Source organism: Debaryomyces fabryi, assembly GCF_001447935.2.
Source record: "Debaryomyces fabryi strain CBS 789 chromosome Unknown contig00171, whole genome shotgun sequence".
NCBI lineage: Eukaryota > Fungi > Ascomycota > Pichiomycetes > Serinales > Debaryomycetaceae > Debaryomyces > Debaryomyces fabryi.
The window spans coordinates 1-19,471 of record NW_015385597.1 but is presented as its reverse complement, the minus strand read 5'-3'; the positions used below and the strand labels follow the sequence as shown (position 1 = coordinate 19,471).

The window sequence follows — 19,471 nt, the reverse complement described above, 5'->3', positions numbered from 1 at the left end:
TGAAAGATGCTGGGAATCTTTTTTGATGGTGGGTTTTTAACATAGAAAAATCCAATATCAAATAATGCACGCTTAAGATCTTTGAGAAGTTGTGGTCTTCTTTCCTTATCAAGTGCTGCACTAATATCCAAGATTGGTACCACTCCTTGGAGATTATGCTCGTCCCGCTCTCTTTTGGACTCCTTTATATAATCATTAATATCTTGGATTTCGCCGGGCATACTTATCTGAATTCAGATTTATGTTTGATCAAATTATCATAGTACGATCTTGTCATCTCTATTTATACATTTAATTGATGCAAAAAATTGACCGATTTGGATAATTGTGGCTTTCAGACGGAAAAAATTTCCGCAATCAGGCAATCTAATCGGGTGTCTTTGAACACCGTTTTCTAGAAGATAAAAAACCTACATATTTTCACCTATTTTCAGTATCATATATATATATACTATCAAATCTCATGGTAGATAAATCACTATCTATTGAAATTAATATATAATCAAGAATCTACATCTTTTTCTCTCTCCTCGTATACCTGTGTGACATTTTCTAGCATATTCTTTCGCTTAATGAGGACGTTCATACCATAAGTGAGTGGCATCTGAACTACCGTTAAAATGAGACACACAATATAAGCAGCTCTGTAGTAGGGATATTGTTTCTCTGTACTCCACAAGACAATAGTTGCCCAAATTAAATTAGCTATTGCGGAGGCTTGTGCAACTCCTATAGTGAACTTAGCTTCCATTTCAGATCTTCTTAAAAATTCCTGGGACCAACTTAACAATATAGGTCCATAACACCAACTAATTCCACTAATAATATAGCCAAACCATACACATCCTTCGACTGGACTTATGAGCAAAAATATACAAGAAACCAAGTTGACGGTCAAGGCAATCTGAAGAGTAAGATGTCTTCCCTTCCAATCTGCAAGCCATCCTAACAATAATGTGAACACAAGAGCGACAGCTTGTGCTGAAGTTGGAATGCTATTTTCCTGAGCTACGCTATATCTACCCAAAGATTGAATAAACAAGATAAAGTAGCTCATGGCATTAGTAAAGATCATATAACTTGTGTAGCAAAAGACAATGACGTAAAAGGGCCAGTCAAAGATCATTCTTTTGATTTCAGAAAACTCAAATCCGCTAAAAGCTACTCTGGTTTGTTTATACTTTTTTGCAGCATATTTCTTATCATCATCATTCAACCAAAATGCAAGCTTACTTGGCCGGAGTGGATTATCTGGAATGGCGATAAAACCATATAAAGAAAGAGGAATAGTAATACAACCACATACTATGAAAAGCCATTGCCATCCAGCCTATTAAGGTTAGTAAATGAAGTCTTGAAACTTAGACTTATACATTTGGTAATCCACTTGTTATTAGTGCATCTTATTTTGATACAAAGCTTCCTTATAATAAAGAGGGGAATGAAAATAAATGTAACCCTAAATTAGAAATGTATGTTTTAGAGTGTTATAAATTGATGGAATATCATCTAAAAGATCCGATTCAAAATATTCTTAAATTGTGTCTAGATGTAAATGGAAATACCAAATTAACAGAATTAACAAATCTCCTTGAACAATTAGAAGAGAATAATAAAGATGTGTTTGGAAAAAATAGCAGCTACATGACGGTTTTGGATGATTCGAATGATGTAAATTTGGAAAAATCTTCCAATTTCATGATCAATTTATCGTTAAAATGCTTAATTTATCGATATACTATCACTTGTATTTGTTTTATGAAAAAAAGCTAATATAAAGTTACAGTTCTTTTATTTCAAACGGGCTATATTATTTATTATGGAAGAAATGATACCATATTTTCTTCCCCTAATTCTTAATCCTACGATATTTTGAACTAGGTGCTGATATGTTTCTTAATCCAAGAAAGCTACAAACAATTCATAGGGCTATTGAGTTGATCATAGCTTCTAGAGTTAGGGTTCACCTATTCAATTACAAAATGAAGCAGAATTACAATCACATAACCAATTTAAATTCAAATGCAATTCACGGAAACGCTTATTCAGGCTGCTCAAATTAAGTCAAAATCTTACAAAGTGTGCTGAAATTTGCATTTCATCCGTTTCACAGATTGGTAATAGATATTATTATGCATGGGGTATCAGTAGAAGTCAAGCATTTTTAATAAAGGTAGTCACAAATGAGAAATTTTATAAGGATTCATTTGATCATCATATTAATGCACCATTCTATTTTAAGACTTGCATTTGCATTAATTATCACACGACCCAAAACTGATAACAATTTAATAAAGCCGACCCACATCTTGGCTTAGTCTCACATTATATGCACATATACATGCATGTTTACATAAATAAAAGCTGCATGGTTTGTTAAAATCAATAGAGCTCATTCAAAAAGTACGAATATAATGCAAACCCTGTCTAAGAGTGGATCAGCGCTGGATAGACTTCAGATGCCTAAGATTTGCATCGAATCTGATTTGAAACTCTAGATTATTTCAATAAAACTAAACTAGAAATAGTCAGAAAGCTCAGTATGGAAAGGCGCTAAAAACTTGAATATTAGTACACTCTATCAATATGCATTAAGCTTTTAATTTTAAAAATATATGGTGCTATATTTACACACATGCATAGTCATTGCAGCATACATATTCACGCTAAAAAATTCGTTTATCAACGATACCTAGTTTCTCAAGAAAAATCCTCTTCTCGGACTTATATAATAACCGTGAGATGTAGATTTTATTCATAAAACTTCCCAATAAACAAAACTAAGTAAATGATGGTATATATGGGAAACTATTTGCGGTCTCTTAGAATGAAGTTTGCTCTTTTTGGGGCAGTAATATGCTTGCTAATTCTCGTCACAATCCATGAAACTTCAAAGGAATATTATGGCCTAATCCCAATTTCTATGAAGGGTTATCTTTCAAATGAAAGGAATACAGGTAAAGACGTCGAAAATTTGTGTGCAAATAATGTGAAAGCACAAATATTCTGGGGCAACCTATTCGAAACTATAAGTGCAAATAGCTTAAACCTTACTAACGATGAGTTAGATAATGCAATAACTTATAACACGGTTGCTGATAGGAAAGAAACGAACACGAGAGACGTTTTGCTTTCGAAGGCAGATATTTCTGAGAAAGCATTTAAAGAATTCAAAGAGAAACATAAAACGTTACTTCAAGAATTACCATCAGAGATACCTACCGTGGCCTATAAACCGGGGTCAAACGGAATTGTTTTCGTCGGCGGAGGAAGATTTTCTTGGTTATCTTATTTATCACTTTTAGGTTTAAGAGAAACAGGATCCAAAATGCCTGTAGAAATTATAATGCCCAAATATGTGGATTATGAAGAAGAGATGGAGTTTTGTACTGAAATTCTTCCTAAGCTTAATGCAAAATGCGTAGTTATCCCAGAGATATTTGGACCTTCGGTAATGACAAAATGGAATAAAAAGATCAAGTCGTATCAGTTTAAATCATTGGCCTTGATGGTGTCATCTTTTCAAAATGTTTTGTTGTTAGATTCAGATAATATAGTTATAGAAAATCCTGATCCATTTTTTGATAGTGATCTATTTAGAACATATGGAATGATTACCTGGCCTGATTACTGGAGACGTACAATTTCTCCTCATTTTTATAATATAGCAGGTACTGAAGTGAATGAGAGAAAAAGAGTCAGATATGATAGGCTTCAGATAGGTTATGATGAAAGTGACAATAATTTGCAAGAAAATGAAAAAGATTCTGTGCCATTCCATGACCTAGATGGAGCTGTACCTAATTTGTCAACAGAATCGGGGCAGCTTTTTATTAATAAGGATTCACACGGGAAGACTTTGTTGTTGTCCTTATATTATAATTTGTATGGGCCTAAATTATATTATAAGCTATTTTCGTTGGGGGAATTAGGAGAAGGTGACAAAGATTCGTTTGCAGCAGCCGCGACTGTTTTAAAACAAGATTTCTATCAATTGAAATCCTCTATTAAAGGAATTGGGCATTTTGATAAAGACGACCATTTTCAGGGGAAAGCGATGGCACAAAAGAATCCTCTTAGAGATTATGAAATATTCAAGGAAAGAGTATCAAAGCCTCTTATTGAACAAGAAAAAAACAAGATGCCGCTAAATGAACGTGTGCAACACGCAAAAAAAGTGATAAGAAATCATTTTACTTCAAACAATGATAATCCTATTTTTGCAATGCACTGCCATTATCCAAAACTTGATCCTGCTGATATAATGCAAAGAGACAGCATTTACGATAAAGAAGAAAAAAGGTTGCATTACAGGATGTACAAAGGCTTTTCATTTGAAAGAAATTCAAACGAGGGTAATACAACAATTGATTTCGAATTAACACAATGGACTAATATGCAAAGAGCATTATGCACTGAGAAACTCTATTTTAGACATTTTGGCCATGATAATCAAGAGTTGTGCGAATTTATAAATAACCAGGTCAGCTGGCTATCGAATTCTTAATTGATAATTTTAATATAATAGAAAAAATACAAGATAAATTTTTGAAAGATGCATTCTATAACTGCAAACTAGAGTATGAGCCGTCTAGTGTTTTTGTAAGAAATAGAGGCTAAATACTGAATATTGTACAAAAGCTCACAGTAATTTAATTCATTTGAGTGTTCCAAATTAAGTGCAATTTTAAAAAGCTAAGTATTTAAATATACATATGTAACAGCTTATAAAGGAAAGTAAAGCAAATTATAATCTTTCTCTTCAGTTGGTTTAGAGTTGTAAATAGTGATTATATTTGTATCCTATTGAATTTATTGTATGTTTGCGCTTTAAACTAAACTAGACCATGTAGATTTAGCTCTAACCTTCCTTCAAGAAAAAAATCCCTTTTCACTAATAAAATTACCACAAGTTACACCGAAACAGCTGGGCATTACAAACAAAGTAAGAAAATAGAAGAAGACATTAAAAAATCGGGACCATATTTGGCAATATAATTTTGGCCATTAATTACCAGTAGCAATAATTTAATTTCCTGCAGCAATTGCATTTCAACTTAAATTATTATGTGAAAACACAGAAACAAAAGTTGCAGCTAGACAAATTCAGATCAGAGTTTAGGACAGTACTCTAATTCTTAACTAACATGATATCTCAGACTTTATCCAGAAAACAAATTGTTATAAGCACATCTTACATCCATGATTAGTATCAAACCTATATTCGATAGAGCTCTATGTGATGATTCAATAAGCATTAAAATTGTCTAATAATTATATTTTTATTAGCTTGGAAATTGCATTTGCGAGTATATTAGTAAAAAGTCTGCTTATTAAAAACTTCAAGATAATAAATGATCTTAAAGAAAACTGTACGATACTAAGAAAAATTCAGGTTTCCACAACCTTCTGCATTCAATTTGAAGACAAATTATGAGAGAATTTCACTGATACTCAATATTTCAAAATTTTCAATAACCCAATAATTTCAGTTAATTTTAAATATTTAAAAAAAATTAACAACTTTTTATTTGAAGTTAAATTACATATTACAACCAAGTTCAGTTGTATTATATTAGTTTAAAGTACTAAATGACTCATCATAATATAATTAAATTAAACATATAGTGTAAGACTTAAACCCACACATATTGGTTAAGGTCATGACCTGGGTGAATTTTTGGTCATTATATCACTCCAAGTGTCATCGTTGTTGTTTAATAAATTACTGAATGTTTCTTTGTCGCTTTTAGATACACACCTAATTCAATACATATCAGCTGATACTTTGAGATTCTGTCAAAACCTTTCGCAGATAAGTAGACTATTAAGGGTGCTAATTACAATAAGCTACGAATAATAACAAAAGCATCAAATGCAAATACTCTGAATATAATTTAAGAGGTGAAATGTCACGTCTGAAACCAAATAAAGGCTTGCTAATGCAACCACGTATACGTATTTCTGACAAAGAAACGTGATATATCAGGCATTTTTAGACCTAAAGCAATTATAACTTTATATATAACTTTATAATTGAATAGACATAGCAATTAAAACCTTAACCTTCTATTAGGGGAGTGCTTTCCTAAAATATTTAAATACATTATTTCTCAGTTATGTGTAGACATTCTTGAGTGCTTTATGAATTATTAGTAAAAATGGTTAAAGCATTAATAGCAGTGACGTCGCATCATGATGCATTTTACGAGAACGGGTCCAAAACCGGGGTTTTTGTGAGCGAAGCATTGCATCCATTTTTGGTATTTAAGGATAACAATATAGAATCAGATTTTGTATCTGAGAATGGAACATTTGGGTATGATGTAAACTCCCTTGATCCCATGTTTCTTAATGGAAAGGATTTGAATGTGTTCAATAATAAAAGCTCTGATTTTAATGTCTCAATTTCCAACATGAAGAAAGCTGCACAAATCGATCCGGACGAGTATCAGATTATATTTTTTTCTGGTGGTCATGGTACAGCATTTGACTTTCCCCAAGCAAAAGGCTTGCATAAGATAGCGCAACAAATTTGGAAAAATAATGGCATAATAGCAGCTGTCAGCCACGGCTGCACTATTTTTGATGGTTTATATGACCCAAAAAACCCCAATAAATTATTGGTTGAAAGTAAAACAATTACTGGATTTACTCATGAGGGAGAAGAAATTATTGGTGTTGATCGAACTTTAAAAAAAGATCATTTAGGCTCCATTGAGGAGCTATGTAAGAAATTAGGTGCAAATTTTAGTAGGCCAGATGCTCCCTTTGAAGAGCATATAATAACTGATGGTAGAATTGTAACAGGTTCTAATCCAGCATCTGCTGTATCAACTGCCCTTAAAGCTGTTGACTTAGTGGGTTCATGATCTTTATTCTAGAGTACTGAACTAGCTCTTGTGAATTTTGTTTAATTTGATCATCGAGCACCTACAAATCAAAGCTTTCTCTATTGATATTTGACTTAGATATGAATTCATGGATATGTATATATATTGGTTTTTTTAAATTATGAAGAAATATATTTGATTGACAGTGTATTGATATTTCTGAAAGTTCAAGATTTGAAGAATTGCCCTTTTCTTGTAATGCATATACCATTAATACTCTTTTGCTATAGATATAGCAATTATGATTTTGATATAAGAGATTCTATTCATCAGATATTTTAGATCAATGTATTATGAAACCATCAACTTCAAGCACTGAATCTAGTTTTTTTTAGTAATGTATAATGATGTGAATATTATGGTTCTAATTGATTTAATCTAAAATTTATTTTCTTTCCATAGTATTTATACACCAACTATTAAGATACATGTATTGCATTCTTTAATTTTATCATCTGTTATGTAGGTTCCAAATTTTAGCTAAAACTGTTCTGACTTTAATTTGTGAACCTTAAATAAATACCAAAGGATATGATCAGATATATGAGTTTATACTAACTGCTGTTTTATTACGAAAGTCTTGTGATTCCTTTGATTTAGAATCACGGTTATGGTTCGTGCAAAGTAAAAAGTTATTAGTCACATATTTTGTGAGGAGAGTGTAACATTACATTTAAATACTACTTCAATCAGAAGGTTATAAGTCAAAAGAAGTAACCACTCCTACCAATTAGGAATGTTGCAGATTAAGGTAACTTGGATTTTGCAATGAGGGGAATCAAGGAACCAAATGCTCGTCTTTATATCAAAGTCTTGTAATTTCAGCAATATATATATATATATATATGTATATGTATGGATATTACAGTAAATAATGATTTAAAACTAATATTTTTCTAAAAAATGAAATTACTCCGCGTAATTATTACCTTATTTTCCATTACTTTGGCTAATGCATCATCATTTAATGGGTCAGATATTCTAGCAAATGACAATGCTGGAAAAAATATGTCGAACAGCGTAAATCCTCATGTTGCTTTTTATTCCATCAAAGCCGATGAAATAAGAGCAACATTTATTCCATACGGAGCTAGGTTGACACACTTACTAGTAAAAGATAGGAAAGGGAATCCACAAGATGTGATTGTAGGGTATGATAAAGGAGACGCATATATCAATGACACTGAAACTGTTCATTCTTATTTTGATGCAGTTGTAGGACGATATGCAAATCGCATTAAGAAAGGTACCTTTGAAATAGATGATGAAACTTATCATGTACCTAAGAATGAAAACAATGGAACTAACACGCTTCATGGTGGAAACATTGGATATGACCAACGCAACTGGACTGTCATATCTTACAATGAATCTAGTATCACATTTATGCTTGAAGATGTTGGATATGAAGACTTCCCAGGAAATGTTATAACTTACGCTACATACTCTGTGAAAGCTAATAAAAAGCCCTCAACCTTGACTACTAGACTAGTGAGTATTCCTTTGGATGGAGCAACACCGATTATGCTTTCGAATCACATATACTGGAATTTGAATGCTTTTACTGATGCTCGGGATCCTACTGTCTTGAATGATATTTTGTCGATGCCATATTCAAATAGGTACATCAAAACCGATAAATATTTAGTTCCAGTGGGTGATATTAGCCTTGTTCAATACAGGGAGGGAACAGATTTCACGACGCCTATTGACTTAGGAACTAATATCAAGGAAGCAGACGGAGTATGTGGGCCAAAATGCACTGGCCTCGATACTGCATTTATTTTAGATCGTCCACGGTACTCAAATCCTGAATCGACTGATTTGGTTATACTTAAGTTACAATCAAATAAGACGGGAATAAAAATGGAGATGAAAACAAATCAGCAATCGTTACAGATATACAGTTGCGATGGACAAGATGGTACAATTCCAGTGAAGAGAAGTCAGCAACATGGAAATGGCACAACATATTTGGAACAGTATGGATGTGTTGTTATTGAGCCACAACAATGGATAGATGGTATTAATAATCTACAATGGGGTCAGAATGAATTTCAAGTATATGGCGTTGACACTCAACCAGCAGTTAATTTTGCTCTGTACGAGTTTAGTTCCATTGAATAGAATAATATATTCTTAACTTCAGATTCTGAGACATTTTGATACTTCGGCTACTCGTGATGTGTGCTGATCTAAAAATGGCATATAGTAACTATATGGAGTATTTAAAATCAAAATAGGTAAATAATAAATACTTTAGTTCTTGGTTTGAATATGGGCTCTTTTTTGGCAAAGATTTTTTTTCACATTTAATACTAATACCATCGTCATCAATCGATTTCAGAAACATTTTTGTTCCAGGTCCTTGTCCTCTGGTTATATAGTTGCATTTGTCAGGTAATTTTTGGGATAAAACATTTTTCTTGTAGGAGATCGAAAGAATAATTTAAAGCTACCTTAAGCCTGATATTACGGTCTATATAAGTTATCTACTATCATTGTGGATATATTTTTATATTGTATTTTGAACATGTATACATTTGAGTAATATAAATGAGTGCTTTCGATGTAGCTTTGCATTGAACTACTCGGCTTCATGAAAAATCACGTTACTTGGTATCATAAATTCCTTATTTGCCCATAGAATTATATCTATAACAAAGAAGCAATAATAGCAGCAATTGCTAAGGTCCAGCTACCAGTGACTAAACTACCCATTCCTTCGGCATAAGTCTCAATGGCAGCTACAGTTTGGTTTTGGGAAGTTGGGTGAACACTAGAATATGCAACAGTCTTGTTACTTTGTGCAACAGAAGGGATAATTGCAGTGATTGGTGCAATAGAACCAGAACCAGTTGAAGTGCTTGGCGCAATACTTTCGGTAGTCAATGGGCAGTAGGTAGTGTAAACAGTGTCCAATTCAGTTACAACTGTAAGGCCAGTAGTCACAGTAGCTAAGTCACATTTGTTGTCTTGACAAGAAGTAATTGTAATAACAGTTGTAGCCACGTCAGAAACTGTTTCGGTGCTTGGGGTGTTGTCTAATGGGCAGTAAGTGGTATATGAAGTAGTACCTTCAGTGACAACAGTAACCCCAGTTTCAACTGGAACCATTGAGCAATGGTTTTCAGAACAACTTGTAACGGTAATTATAGTTGTTTGAACACCAGTTACAGTGGCAATACTTTTTTCGTCAGAAGAACCTGTTATAGCAGAACCATTTGCGTAGTGAGGTAAAGTTGAAACGAGACTCAGAGCACTTGGGGAAACAGTGATACCGATAGAAGAACTTGTGCTTGCTGTAATATCACTTGAGGTTGAAGAAGAACTAGCTTGTATAGTCAGAGATGATGCAACACTACTTGAACTTGTTGAACTGCATGTTTCAGAATTTAAAATGTTTGCTACTTGTTCAATGTAGTTAACATCATCAGCATTAACATTAGCAAATGCGGAAGATGCATCCCACAAAGAGATACCACCTAAGGCTTGATCACATTTAATGTCATCAATAGTGCTAGCAACGGTTTCAGCATCAACATATCCACTTCCGGACGCAGGAGCACCAGGTAATCCAACAAATAATTTAATGTTGTCATTAGGAGCAGACTTAGCAAAATCTGACCATGTGTTCCAGTTGAATTCAGATTGGTCTAAAGAACAATAGTTATTGTAAAATTGAATAAATGCGAAATCAAGGTTTGCGTTACTCAATAAATCACCGACTGATTGATCAGGGTAAGGACATTGTGGAGAAGCAGATAAATAGTATGACTTTGAAGAATCTTGGTTAAATAAGGTTCTTAATTCATTGGCCAAAGCAACATATCCAACTTGGTTGTTATTCTCAATATCAAAATCAAAACCATCAACAACTGCATCATCGAATGGTCTTTCATCGTCATTGGTACCGGCACCAAACTTGTTCCATAATGTGGAAGCAAAGTCGACTGCTTCGGCGTCCGATGTGAAGCCATAGTTTCCAACACCACCACCTAAGGATAACAAGACTGTTTTTCCAGCAGCTTGACAAGTCTTAATATCTTCACCAATGGCAGAGCAATGTAAAACACCATCTTCAAAAGTCATACCACATTGGTTAGCGAAATTTAAGTTAAAATCATTTGGGAAGTTGTTTAAAAATGATAATAAAACAATATCAACAGAATCTGATTCACAGTAAGTGCTCAATCTTTCTTGGGAACCACCTGAGTTTTGTCCCCAATAAACAGCGACATTGCTACTGGAGCCAACATCTAAGGCTGAAACAATTTTGACTAACAAAACTAATTGTGATACAACAAGAGATAAAAACATTATTCCAGGATATATAACGAATGACTAAGGCAAGTGAGTTTATCTCTATTTTCTTTGGGGGCTTATTTGCATAGTGGGAATTCGAGTCATATTTATACAAAATTTCTTGTAATTATAATATGCAACTTTGCTCGGTATGTTTAAAATTCTATGCACATATCTCGATGTGTTGTTTTCATAAACAAAGCGCGTTCTGTTAAATAATATTTTGTAGATCGGCATATCGCCCGTAAAAAAGTGAATATCTCTTATTAAGTGAATTAAGTTAAGTACATCAACTCATAAAATATGAACCTTAGTTATTAAATCGTCGTTACAATTTATATATGATAAGCGGGTATATATCATTCTCTAAGCCAAAAGATTTTAATTACAATAGAAATTTACGAGACTTTTTTTTATCAACAATCGTGTATTACTACATAGACGTGCGTTTGATGCCTTGCGAAGTCGCATAGCGTGAATAAAGTGGGGTCTTTCATTGGTTATTGGATAAGCTGAATTTTTTGCTATCCTTTTTCGTTCTAATAAGGTATACAGGACTGAAGTCAGATTTTGCATATAATGTTGAGAGTAAAATTGATATTACAGACTGCTCTGATTTTGATTGAAATTAGGTTGAAATGAATGATGACGTTTTGGTAAAAATGCCAAATGCAGATTCACGCCTTTGGATCTTCTCTTTGAGTTTACATCCTTTTTTGAATATATACCATTTGAATAATGGCAAACTCAGTTGTATATTTGCGATGTCCGATCCCCATATAATTTGTCTTTAATTACCTCTAAATAGGCTTGTCTTGTCATACCTGAAACATAAACTGAGGTCTTGTATCTTGGAGCCAAAAGTCCGATATGTGATTTTGTCATGCGTTATCTTATTATATCAATAGATTTGAAAATGGATATCAACTAATTAAATAATCCATTCTGAGGAGGTTCCACCTTTTTTCTCGTTTTTCAGATAAAGTAATGAATTATCTACGATACAAATATTGGAATTCAACGTGGAAAAGTAAGTTTTATCTTTTTTGGGGGCATTACAATAAAGAAATAAAATTGAAAGCTAATCAACATTATTCAGGTGGGTTATGAGTTGTATGAAAGTTCTTGATTTTAAAAATATGATTCATGATAAGATATTTATTCGTAATTTGACTATATATGGATGTGGAGGATATAGATATCTCCTTCTAAAGATTTAACCTATACAAAATAAGAGGTTGAATTAATCAGCTTCTTGAAATTTCTTTATCATTTTAGCCATGAGTTCGTCATTTTTACTAGGGATGTTACATTTAACCCTTTCAGAAGAAGACTTCATATCATCTAATTCTTTCTCGTTTGGAACATTCACAGTCTTTAAAAAGGTTTCTCTATCGTAAAATGATACGCTTTTAGGTTGGGCATAAACCGCACACGCAAATTTAGCAGTAGACTTAGCAGAAATCTTCCCGTTTAATTGAGGTAACATAACTTTAGACGAAATTAAATTAGTATTTGGTTCTGGCTTACCAACTTTTGCTATTCTCTCGTCTAATAAATTAAGCATTAAAGTAATATCTTTAGAGGTTTCAATTTCAGCAATAGCATTCGGATTGGTGTTTTTGTAGTTAGTGACGTTTGCATCATGCATCACGTTAGCTGCAAACCCTCCCTCTAATGATACTACATCTTGGGAACTATTATTATGAACATGGTGAACTCTGATATGATAGTTTCCTCTTTGAAGTATCCAAGTTTTAACCTCTATATCTTCTGCGCCAGCTGGTCTCCATTCAGAGTACAACCCATCTTTAAAGATCCATGACTTACTCGATTCTCTAAAATAGAAATCTTTATCATTGAAACTAAAGCCGATCATATTATCGAGAGAGGCTGTATTAAAACTTTTCAAATTATTTTCAACGTTAAAACCATATCTTGAACTGTAAGCAAATTTACTGTATTTTTCTGCGTGATGTCTGATGAATGCCAGGTATGGGCCACTTGTTAACGAGACAGTATTTCCCTTATTATGTGAAATTAGCATTCCAGGGACCTTTAGGTTTATATCTTCTAACTCCAATGCTTCCTCTTTCGAAGTCCAAAATGGATGAGATTCGGGCAATATTAACGAAGCGAATGCTTTAACGGACCAGTATGGAGATTGAGGTGAGTTGTAGGATTCACACATAAACTGGTTAGGATAACTGAATCCAACAGACAAAATATTCGTCTTAAAATATGAGACTGGTTGTTTGGACCACCAACGTAAATTTCTTAAGTAAACCCCTTTCAATACGCCCCAAGGAATGACTGGTGCTTCATCAGGTCTCATAATACATGCCAACATACCCCAGAATCCATCAACTGCAAATCTGTAAGTACATGATCTTCCGAATGGAATACATGCTCCATCATCACTGAACCAATGTATAAATTGTTTAGCGAATAATAATGCTCTACTCTTATATTTATTGCTTCTTTCGGGATCTTTGTCCTTCATGGCAAAATAATAGATCATTCCATAAAAGTGCAAGGCGAATGGGTTGTAGTAGTCAATTCTGTTATTTCCACCGTCACCATACCACCCCTCATCGATGTACATAGTATCCAAATCAACCAGGTATGCTTTAGTAAGGGATTTATCAAATTTAACTCCCACTTTTTCTAACCCTAAATCAATCATTATTCTAAAGAATTTCCAGTTGCAATGAGGAAATTCATTTTGTCTTGCTTTGAGCAAAAACTTGGATAAATTATCCTTAGCTTCATCCAGTAAAGGATTCCAGATATGTTCTGGAACAAGACACAAGGCGAACCCAATAGCAGCTAATTCAACTAAGTGCTGATCGAAATCCCCAATATCGCCCCAGTATTCTTGTTTGCTTGGGTTTGTTCCGTTAGTCAAACCTTTTCTAAATAAATCCCAATGCTTAAAATCGCCCCCTCCGTATACAAAAGGTACGATTCCCCATAATGGTCTTGCAAACCCTTCTAATTCAGCAGCCTCCATACTAAAAACTGCAGAAGTGTCTGCTAAGCTGACTCTTGAACCATCATCGGTGAAGGCTGGGATCAATGGTTCTAGTTGTTGGTGTAAAGCTTCAATCACATCATTTCTTGATTCAAGTGGATTAGTTGACCAAGCATTAAATTGAGTTGATTGTCTATTCATCCTTAGTATTATAAATTGTCTCTGTGGGTGTCATAGAAAAGAATGATATCATGGATAGCCTTCTAAGTTTTATAGCTTCATTTATAGTGGGGATATTTCAATACCCCCATCCGAAATTCAGCTGGGGTAATATCTATTTTAGTGGGGGATATGAATATCTAAAACGGGAATATTTGCCGATATTTTCAGAGAAATATTAAAAAGCAGCGTTTTTGGAATTTTAAAAAACGTACTTTTGCTGATATCACCAAAATTGCTAGAAAAAAATTAAAATTCCTACTTTCTTGATATCAAGCTTCATTTAATCTCCAATTTAATATGAAGAAACTCTCTGCTCTACATTGCGCTAAAAATATTTCTAGCAGTGATCACTTTAAATTGAATAAAATCCGAAAATATTAAAGACAATCCTATAACGAAAAATAGCTACTTACCTAAACTACAGAAGCTGAGTCAACGCTCTTTTCTCCTTTGTCACTTTTGATATACTCTTTATGTTCTGAATAAATCTTTGGTGGTAATTGCGATCTCAATTCTTTTGTTTGACTCAAGTCATGACTAAGCAAAGTATTGCGCTCTTCCTTCGCAGTTTTTACAACTGTCCATGGGGAAGATGATTTCTTGAAAATGAGATCAATTGCCTCCAATTCTAAGCCCAGTGTTTCAGGGAAAAAAGTCAAAACCATTATAGGGATAACAGCCCCGATGACGGCATATATTATGTAGTATCTATATGCTATCGATTGGATAGCAATGGGTGTAATCATTGTCACAACAAAATTCCATATCCAATTATTAGCACTCAGAATAGCCGAAATATAAGTACGATACTTTGTAGGTGATATTTCTGTTACGTATAGCCAATTGATTCCAAGAAAGCCAATTGGAATGAAAAAATTGAATGCAAAAATAAAAAAAACGGAAGCGATATTCGCACTAAAATTGTCAGGTTGGCTTGTGGTAACAGCTAGAAAAAGCATGCAAAGAGCCATACCGCTTCCGCTAATTGTCAACAAAAGCCTTCTTCCATATCTATCAACTGTAAAGAACGCAATAAAGCCACAAAAGAATTTGAATGTTAATGTGCAACTCGAAAGGATCCTTGAAAGTTTCCCACTCATTCCTAAACTCTCTTGATATAAAGTTGTTGAATAAACTGATATTAAATTACCACCCGACATTTGCTGTAAACATTGCAATGACATACACATTAAAAATCTCATTAAAAGTTTCTCCTCTCCCATTTTAAAAAGATCTATAAATTTAGCATCTGTTTTAGCTGATTGACAATTAGAAATTTCTATATTTTCAATTTCTTGAAGAATTATATCATCTTCAATATTTGTTCCATTTATAGAAGCCAATATCTCGCGAGCTTCATTGATTCTTCCTTTCATGATCAACCATCTAGGAGATTCTGGAAGTTTTATTATTGCAAAAATTAAAGGGAAATTAAAAATAGCTCCTATTGCTATTGGAACTCGCCAAGTCGCCTGACTATGATTGCCCATATAAAAGCCGAACGAAATCCAATTGGTGAGTAAATACCCTAATGAAATAAATGCACCATCTAGTGCCACATGCTTACCCCTGTTCTTTGGTTTTGAACATTCACTTTGCCAACTAGGAACTGTGACGTTCAACATTCCAATACCAATACCAAGTATAGTCCTTCCAGTGCATAATTGTCCAACGCTAAAAGCAGAACATTCTAAAATTTCCCCAACTAATACTAAGAGTGCACCCAATAGAATAGTTTTTTTTCTTCCTAGACGATCACCAAAGAAAGAACAAAATACTGCACCAAGAAGAGCACCCAATGAAAATGTAGAAACAAACACACCTTGAAGTGTTGAAGCTTGTGACTTGGCACTTCCTTCTTTGTCTAAGGTAGATAGCATGGGGAAATATTTACCAAACTCAGGTAAAGATAAAGCACCACCCATGCCCGCCTGATTGTAGCCAAATAAAATAAATGAGGGAAGACCAACTAATAAGGTCTGCGACGTTATTAGCGCATTACCAGAAAGACCCAAGTATTTGGGAATATTATCATCATATACATTCACCATTGCTTATATGTTAGTTAAACTGGTCCTTAGTACTGATAATCATTTAAAAATTGGCATTGTACGAAGCATTTATATAGCTTTTTAGATCTATTAAATGTTTTGTGGGGAATTTAAAATCGCACAAGTTTTTATTCCGATGGGTTAGATGAGAAGCATGAATAATGCCGACGGTATTACATATAATAATTTAATACCGACGGGATAGTGGTAGACCTAAAAGAATATATAAACTTGAATATCCTTTAATTACTAAAGGAATGGTATAATGTTATTAAGTATAAACCACATACATCATGTCTACAGCGTATGATTCATGTCTATTTAAAAATATTTTTGGTACCGAAGAAATTAGGGATGTTTTCAGTGAAGACGCCTATATCAAGAATATGATACTAACTGAAGCTTCATTAGCAAAAGCTGAAGGACAGTGTGATGTTATTCCTAACGATATTGGTGATGCAATTTACGAATTAGGAAAAGATTTGACTCTTAGTTCTATTGATAAATCGTTACTTGGAGAACAAACCGATGTAGTTGGGTATTGCGTGTTACCTTTATTAAACCAACTAACCGCTCAATTCCCTGAAAACTTATCCGGATACCTTCATTGGGGAGCAACAACTCAGGATATTATGGACACCGCTTCCATGCTACAAATTAAAAAGGCATTAGAGATAGTAGAAAATTATTTGTCAGATTTAATAACAATATTGAAAGATTTGGCTCAAAAACATAAAGATACTCCAATGGCGGGTAGGACTCACTGGCAACATGCTTTGCCAATAACTTTTGGATATAAGTGTGCAGTTTGGCTCTCTAGTTTACAGAGATCTTATAATAGGTTACAAGAATTAAAACCAAGATGTTTGTTGGTTCAATTTGGCGGTGCCGCTGGAACTTTAGCATCATTAGGAAATGATCCGAATAAAGGTTTAGATGTGAGAGCGAAGTTAGCAAGTTTGCTAGGTTTAAATAATCCATCCATTACCTGGCATGTAGCAAGAGATGGTATTGCCGAAATAATTAACCTTCTTGCCATTATTTGTGGTTCTCTAGGAAAAATAGCACTTGATATTATTGCCATGTCATCAAATGAGCTTGATGAAGTATCCGAACCTTACATACCTCATAGAGGAGCATCTTCCACTATGCCTCAAAAAAGGAATCCTATTTCTTCTGAGTATATTTTGGCATCATCAAAAATTGTTCGTGCTAATGCCGGATTAGTTCTTGATGGGCTAGTTGCTGATTTTGAAAGAGCATCGGGCCCTTGGCATCTCGAATGGGTCGCTATACCGGAATCTTTTATTTCCACTGTTGGTTCTTTGCATCAAATGAAATTTACTTTGGACGGTTTAGAGATTAAAGCTGATTCTATGTTACGTAACCTTGAATCGACTAAAGGATTAATAGTTGCCGAAGCCGTAATGATGGGTCTTGCGCCTTTTATTGGAAGACACGATGCGCATGAAATTGTATACAAATGCTGTGTCAAAGCACATGATGGCAAGGCTGCTTTATATGATATTTTGAGATATGAACAAAAAATAATTGATAAAGTCGACCTGAAAGTGTTGAAAGAGTTATGTGATCCAATTAATTATTTGGGATGTTCTTCCTCTATGGTTGACGATGTATTGAATTTGAAGTAAGCTCATCAATTATGTTATATATATATTCAATAAATGTTTTCATCAAGATTATAATTCATAGAGTTATTTAAAAAGCTGGGGGATAATTCAAAAAAGTTAATTAATTCAAGGTTTTCATTCCACGAATCATTCAACAAATTATTAATGTTTTTAAATTTGTCTCCTTCATTCTCGTCCAACAAAGATGTTCCCAAGGTATGATAATAGCTCAAGATATATTTATTAAGCATTTGTATTGTATTACCACACTTATTAGCAATGTTTGATCTATATTTAAATAAAGCATCATCTTCGCGTAGCTTCAAACAGTCTGAACAAATTAGTATATATTTCTGAACATCATCTATGCCTACCGTATACTTTACGCAATCATCTATCACGACAAGTATTTGATTCCATAGTATCAACAACCCAGACTGGAATAGTAAATGAAAGCCACATGGATAAATAAAATTAATTTCAGGAAATTTCTTACTATGATTTGCAAATAATGTAATAAAATCTTCACTGATTTTTAAACTTTCTCCCAAGCAATTTTCAAATGAAAGTGAGGCTTTGGGATATGTTAGACCTGGGCGATATAAATGAATCATGCATGTGTAATAAAGCAACTGGAGATAATATTTACCATGAAAGTGGGTTTCATTATTATCCATACACTCAAAGATCTCATAGTATTCAGATTTCCAATTATTTAAACGCTCCCTTAATTGTTTCATCTTAATATCACCATTCCTTCTTTGGGTAGTTGTATAAAGATTCTTCATGATTAAACTTAATATCCGGCATAACTTGATAATTGAAATGAATAGTGAAGAATTTGACTCTTCTCCTGGTAAGGGTAGAATTGCTTCCCTTTCTTTCTTGTCCCCGCTTGGTTTGAAGCCATTTATCTTTAACGGTAAATCAGTATCAACATCTTCATCATTAATCAACCTTGGAAGTCCATTGTTACAGCTAATTAATATATCAAAACAGTAAGTACACCACCAAATATTTTTTCTTTCTTCTGATATCTCTTTATTGAATTTAAACCTCTGAGAATGACGATGCAACCCGTATAGAAACGCTAATCTGACAGATTTACCATTAAATTGAATACATAGTTCATGATCTCCAATAACCTGTAGGTATAACATTGTTATCAAGTAGCATTGTAATGTCTCAAGAGACGAGAAATTCATTAATCTGATTAATAGATTATCCTGTAAATATTGAAATAAAGAAATCGAACACTTGTAATCTAAAGTTGCCATTTGGATAGATATTATCATTAGAAAACAATAAAGTGTAGGCAATTGTTTTAGTGCATCATTACCATTTTTAATAAAGTCAATTTTCTCTGTAAGTTCGATGATATCAAAATCAGAGGAA

At 33.5% G+C, this 19,471-nt stretch overlaps 9 protein-coding genes across 9 annotated transcripts; 4 read left to right on the top strand and 5 right to left on the bottom strand.

Annotated features, from left to right (window-relative positions):
* Positions 1-502: 502 nt before the first annotated feature.
* AC631_05111 (uncharacterized protein) lies at positions 503-1,057 on the bottom strand (the record flags this gene model as incomplete). Its single annotated transcript, XM_015613940.1, has 1 exon — positions 503-1,057. One exon carries the CDS (start codon positions 1,055-1,057, stop codon positions 503-505), a length of 555 nt encoding a protein of 184 aa, XP_015465240.1.
* A 1,734-nt stretch (positions 1,058-2,791) lies between these two features.
* AC631_05110 (alpha-mannosyltransferase) lies at positions 2,792-4,507 on the top strand (the record flags this gene model as incomplete). Its single annotated transcript, XM_015613939.1, has 1 exon — positions 2,792-4,507. One exon carries the CDS (start codon positions 2,792-2,794, stop codon positions 4,505-4,507), a length of 1,716 nt encoding a protein of 571 aa, XP_015465239.1.
* Positions 4,508-6,161: 1,654 nt separating this feature from the next.
* Positions 6,162-6,872, top strand: AC631_05109 (uncharacterized protein; the record flags this gene model as incomplete). The annotated part of the gene is made up of 1 exon (XM_015613938.1): positions 6,162-6,872. One exon carries the CDS (start codon positions 6,162-6,164, stop codon positions 6,870-6,872), a length of 711 nt encoding a protein of 236 aa, XP_015465238.1.
* Positions 6,873-7,796: 924 nt separating this feature from the next.
* AC631_05108 (aldose epimerase family protein) lies at positions 7,797-9,020 on the top strand (the record flags this gene model as incomplete). Its single annotated transcript, XM_015613937.1, has 1 exon — positions 7,797-9,020. The coding sequence occupies one exon, from the start codon at positions 7,797-7,799 to the stop codon at positions 9,018-9,020; it is 1,224 nt and encodes a 407-aa protein (XP_015465237.1).
* A 528-nt stretch (positions 9,021-9,548) lies between these two features.
* Positions 9,549-11,213, bottom strand: CHT2 (GPI-linked chitinase CHT2; the record flags this gene model as incomplete). Its single annotated transcript, XM_015613936.1, has 1 exon — positions 9,549-11,213. The coding sequence occupies one exon, from the start codon at positions 11,211-11,213 to the stop codon at positions 9,549-9,551; it is 1,665 nt and encodes a 554-aa protein (XP_015465236.1).
* A 1,228-nt stretch (positions 11,214-12,441) lies between these two features.
* On the bottom strand, positions 12,442-14,373 carry AC631_05106 (DUF2264 domain-containing protein; the record flags this gene model as incomplete). The annotated part of the gene is made up of 1 exon (XM_015613935.1): positions 12,442-14,373. One exon carries the CDS (start codon positions 14,371-14,373, stop codon positions 12,442-12,444), a length of 1,932 nt encoding a protein of 643 aa, XP_015465235.1.
* A 434-nt stretch (positions 14,374-14,807) lies between these two features.
* AC631_05105 (sugar porter family MFS transporter) lies at positions 14,808-16,445 on the bottom strand (the record flags this gene model as incomplete). The annotated part of the gene is made up of 1 exon (XM_015613934.1): positions 14,808-16,445. One exon carries the CDS (start codon positions 16,443-16,445, stop codon positions 14,808-14,810), a length of 1,638 nt encoding a protein of 545 aa, XP_015465234.1.
* A 293-nt stretch (positions 16,446-16,738) lies between these two features.
* AC631_05104 (class-II fumarase/aspartase family protein) lies at positions 16,739-18,097 on the top strand (the record flags this gene model as incomplete). Its single annotated transcript, XM_015613933.1, has 1 exon — positions 16,739-18,097. The coding sequence occupies one exon, from the start codon at positions 16,739-16,741 to the stop codon at positions 18,095-18,097; it is 1,359 nt and encodes a 452-aa protein (XP_015465233.1).
* Positions 18,098-18,123: 26 nt separating this feature from the next.
* On the bottom strand, positions 18,124-19,236 carry AC631_05103 (fungal specific transcription factor domain-containing protein; the record flags this gene model as incomplete). Its single annotated transcript, XM_015613932.1, has 1 exon — positions 18,124-19,236. The coding sequence occupies one exon, from the start codon at positions 19,234-19,236 to the stop codon at positions 18,124-18,126; it is 1,113 nt and encodes a 370-aa protein (XP_015465232.1).
* Positions 19,237-19,471: the final 235 nt, after the last annotated feature.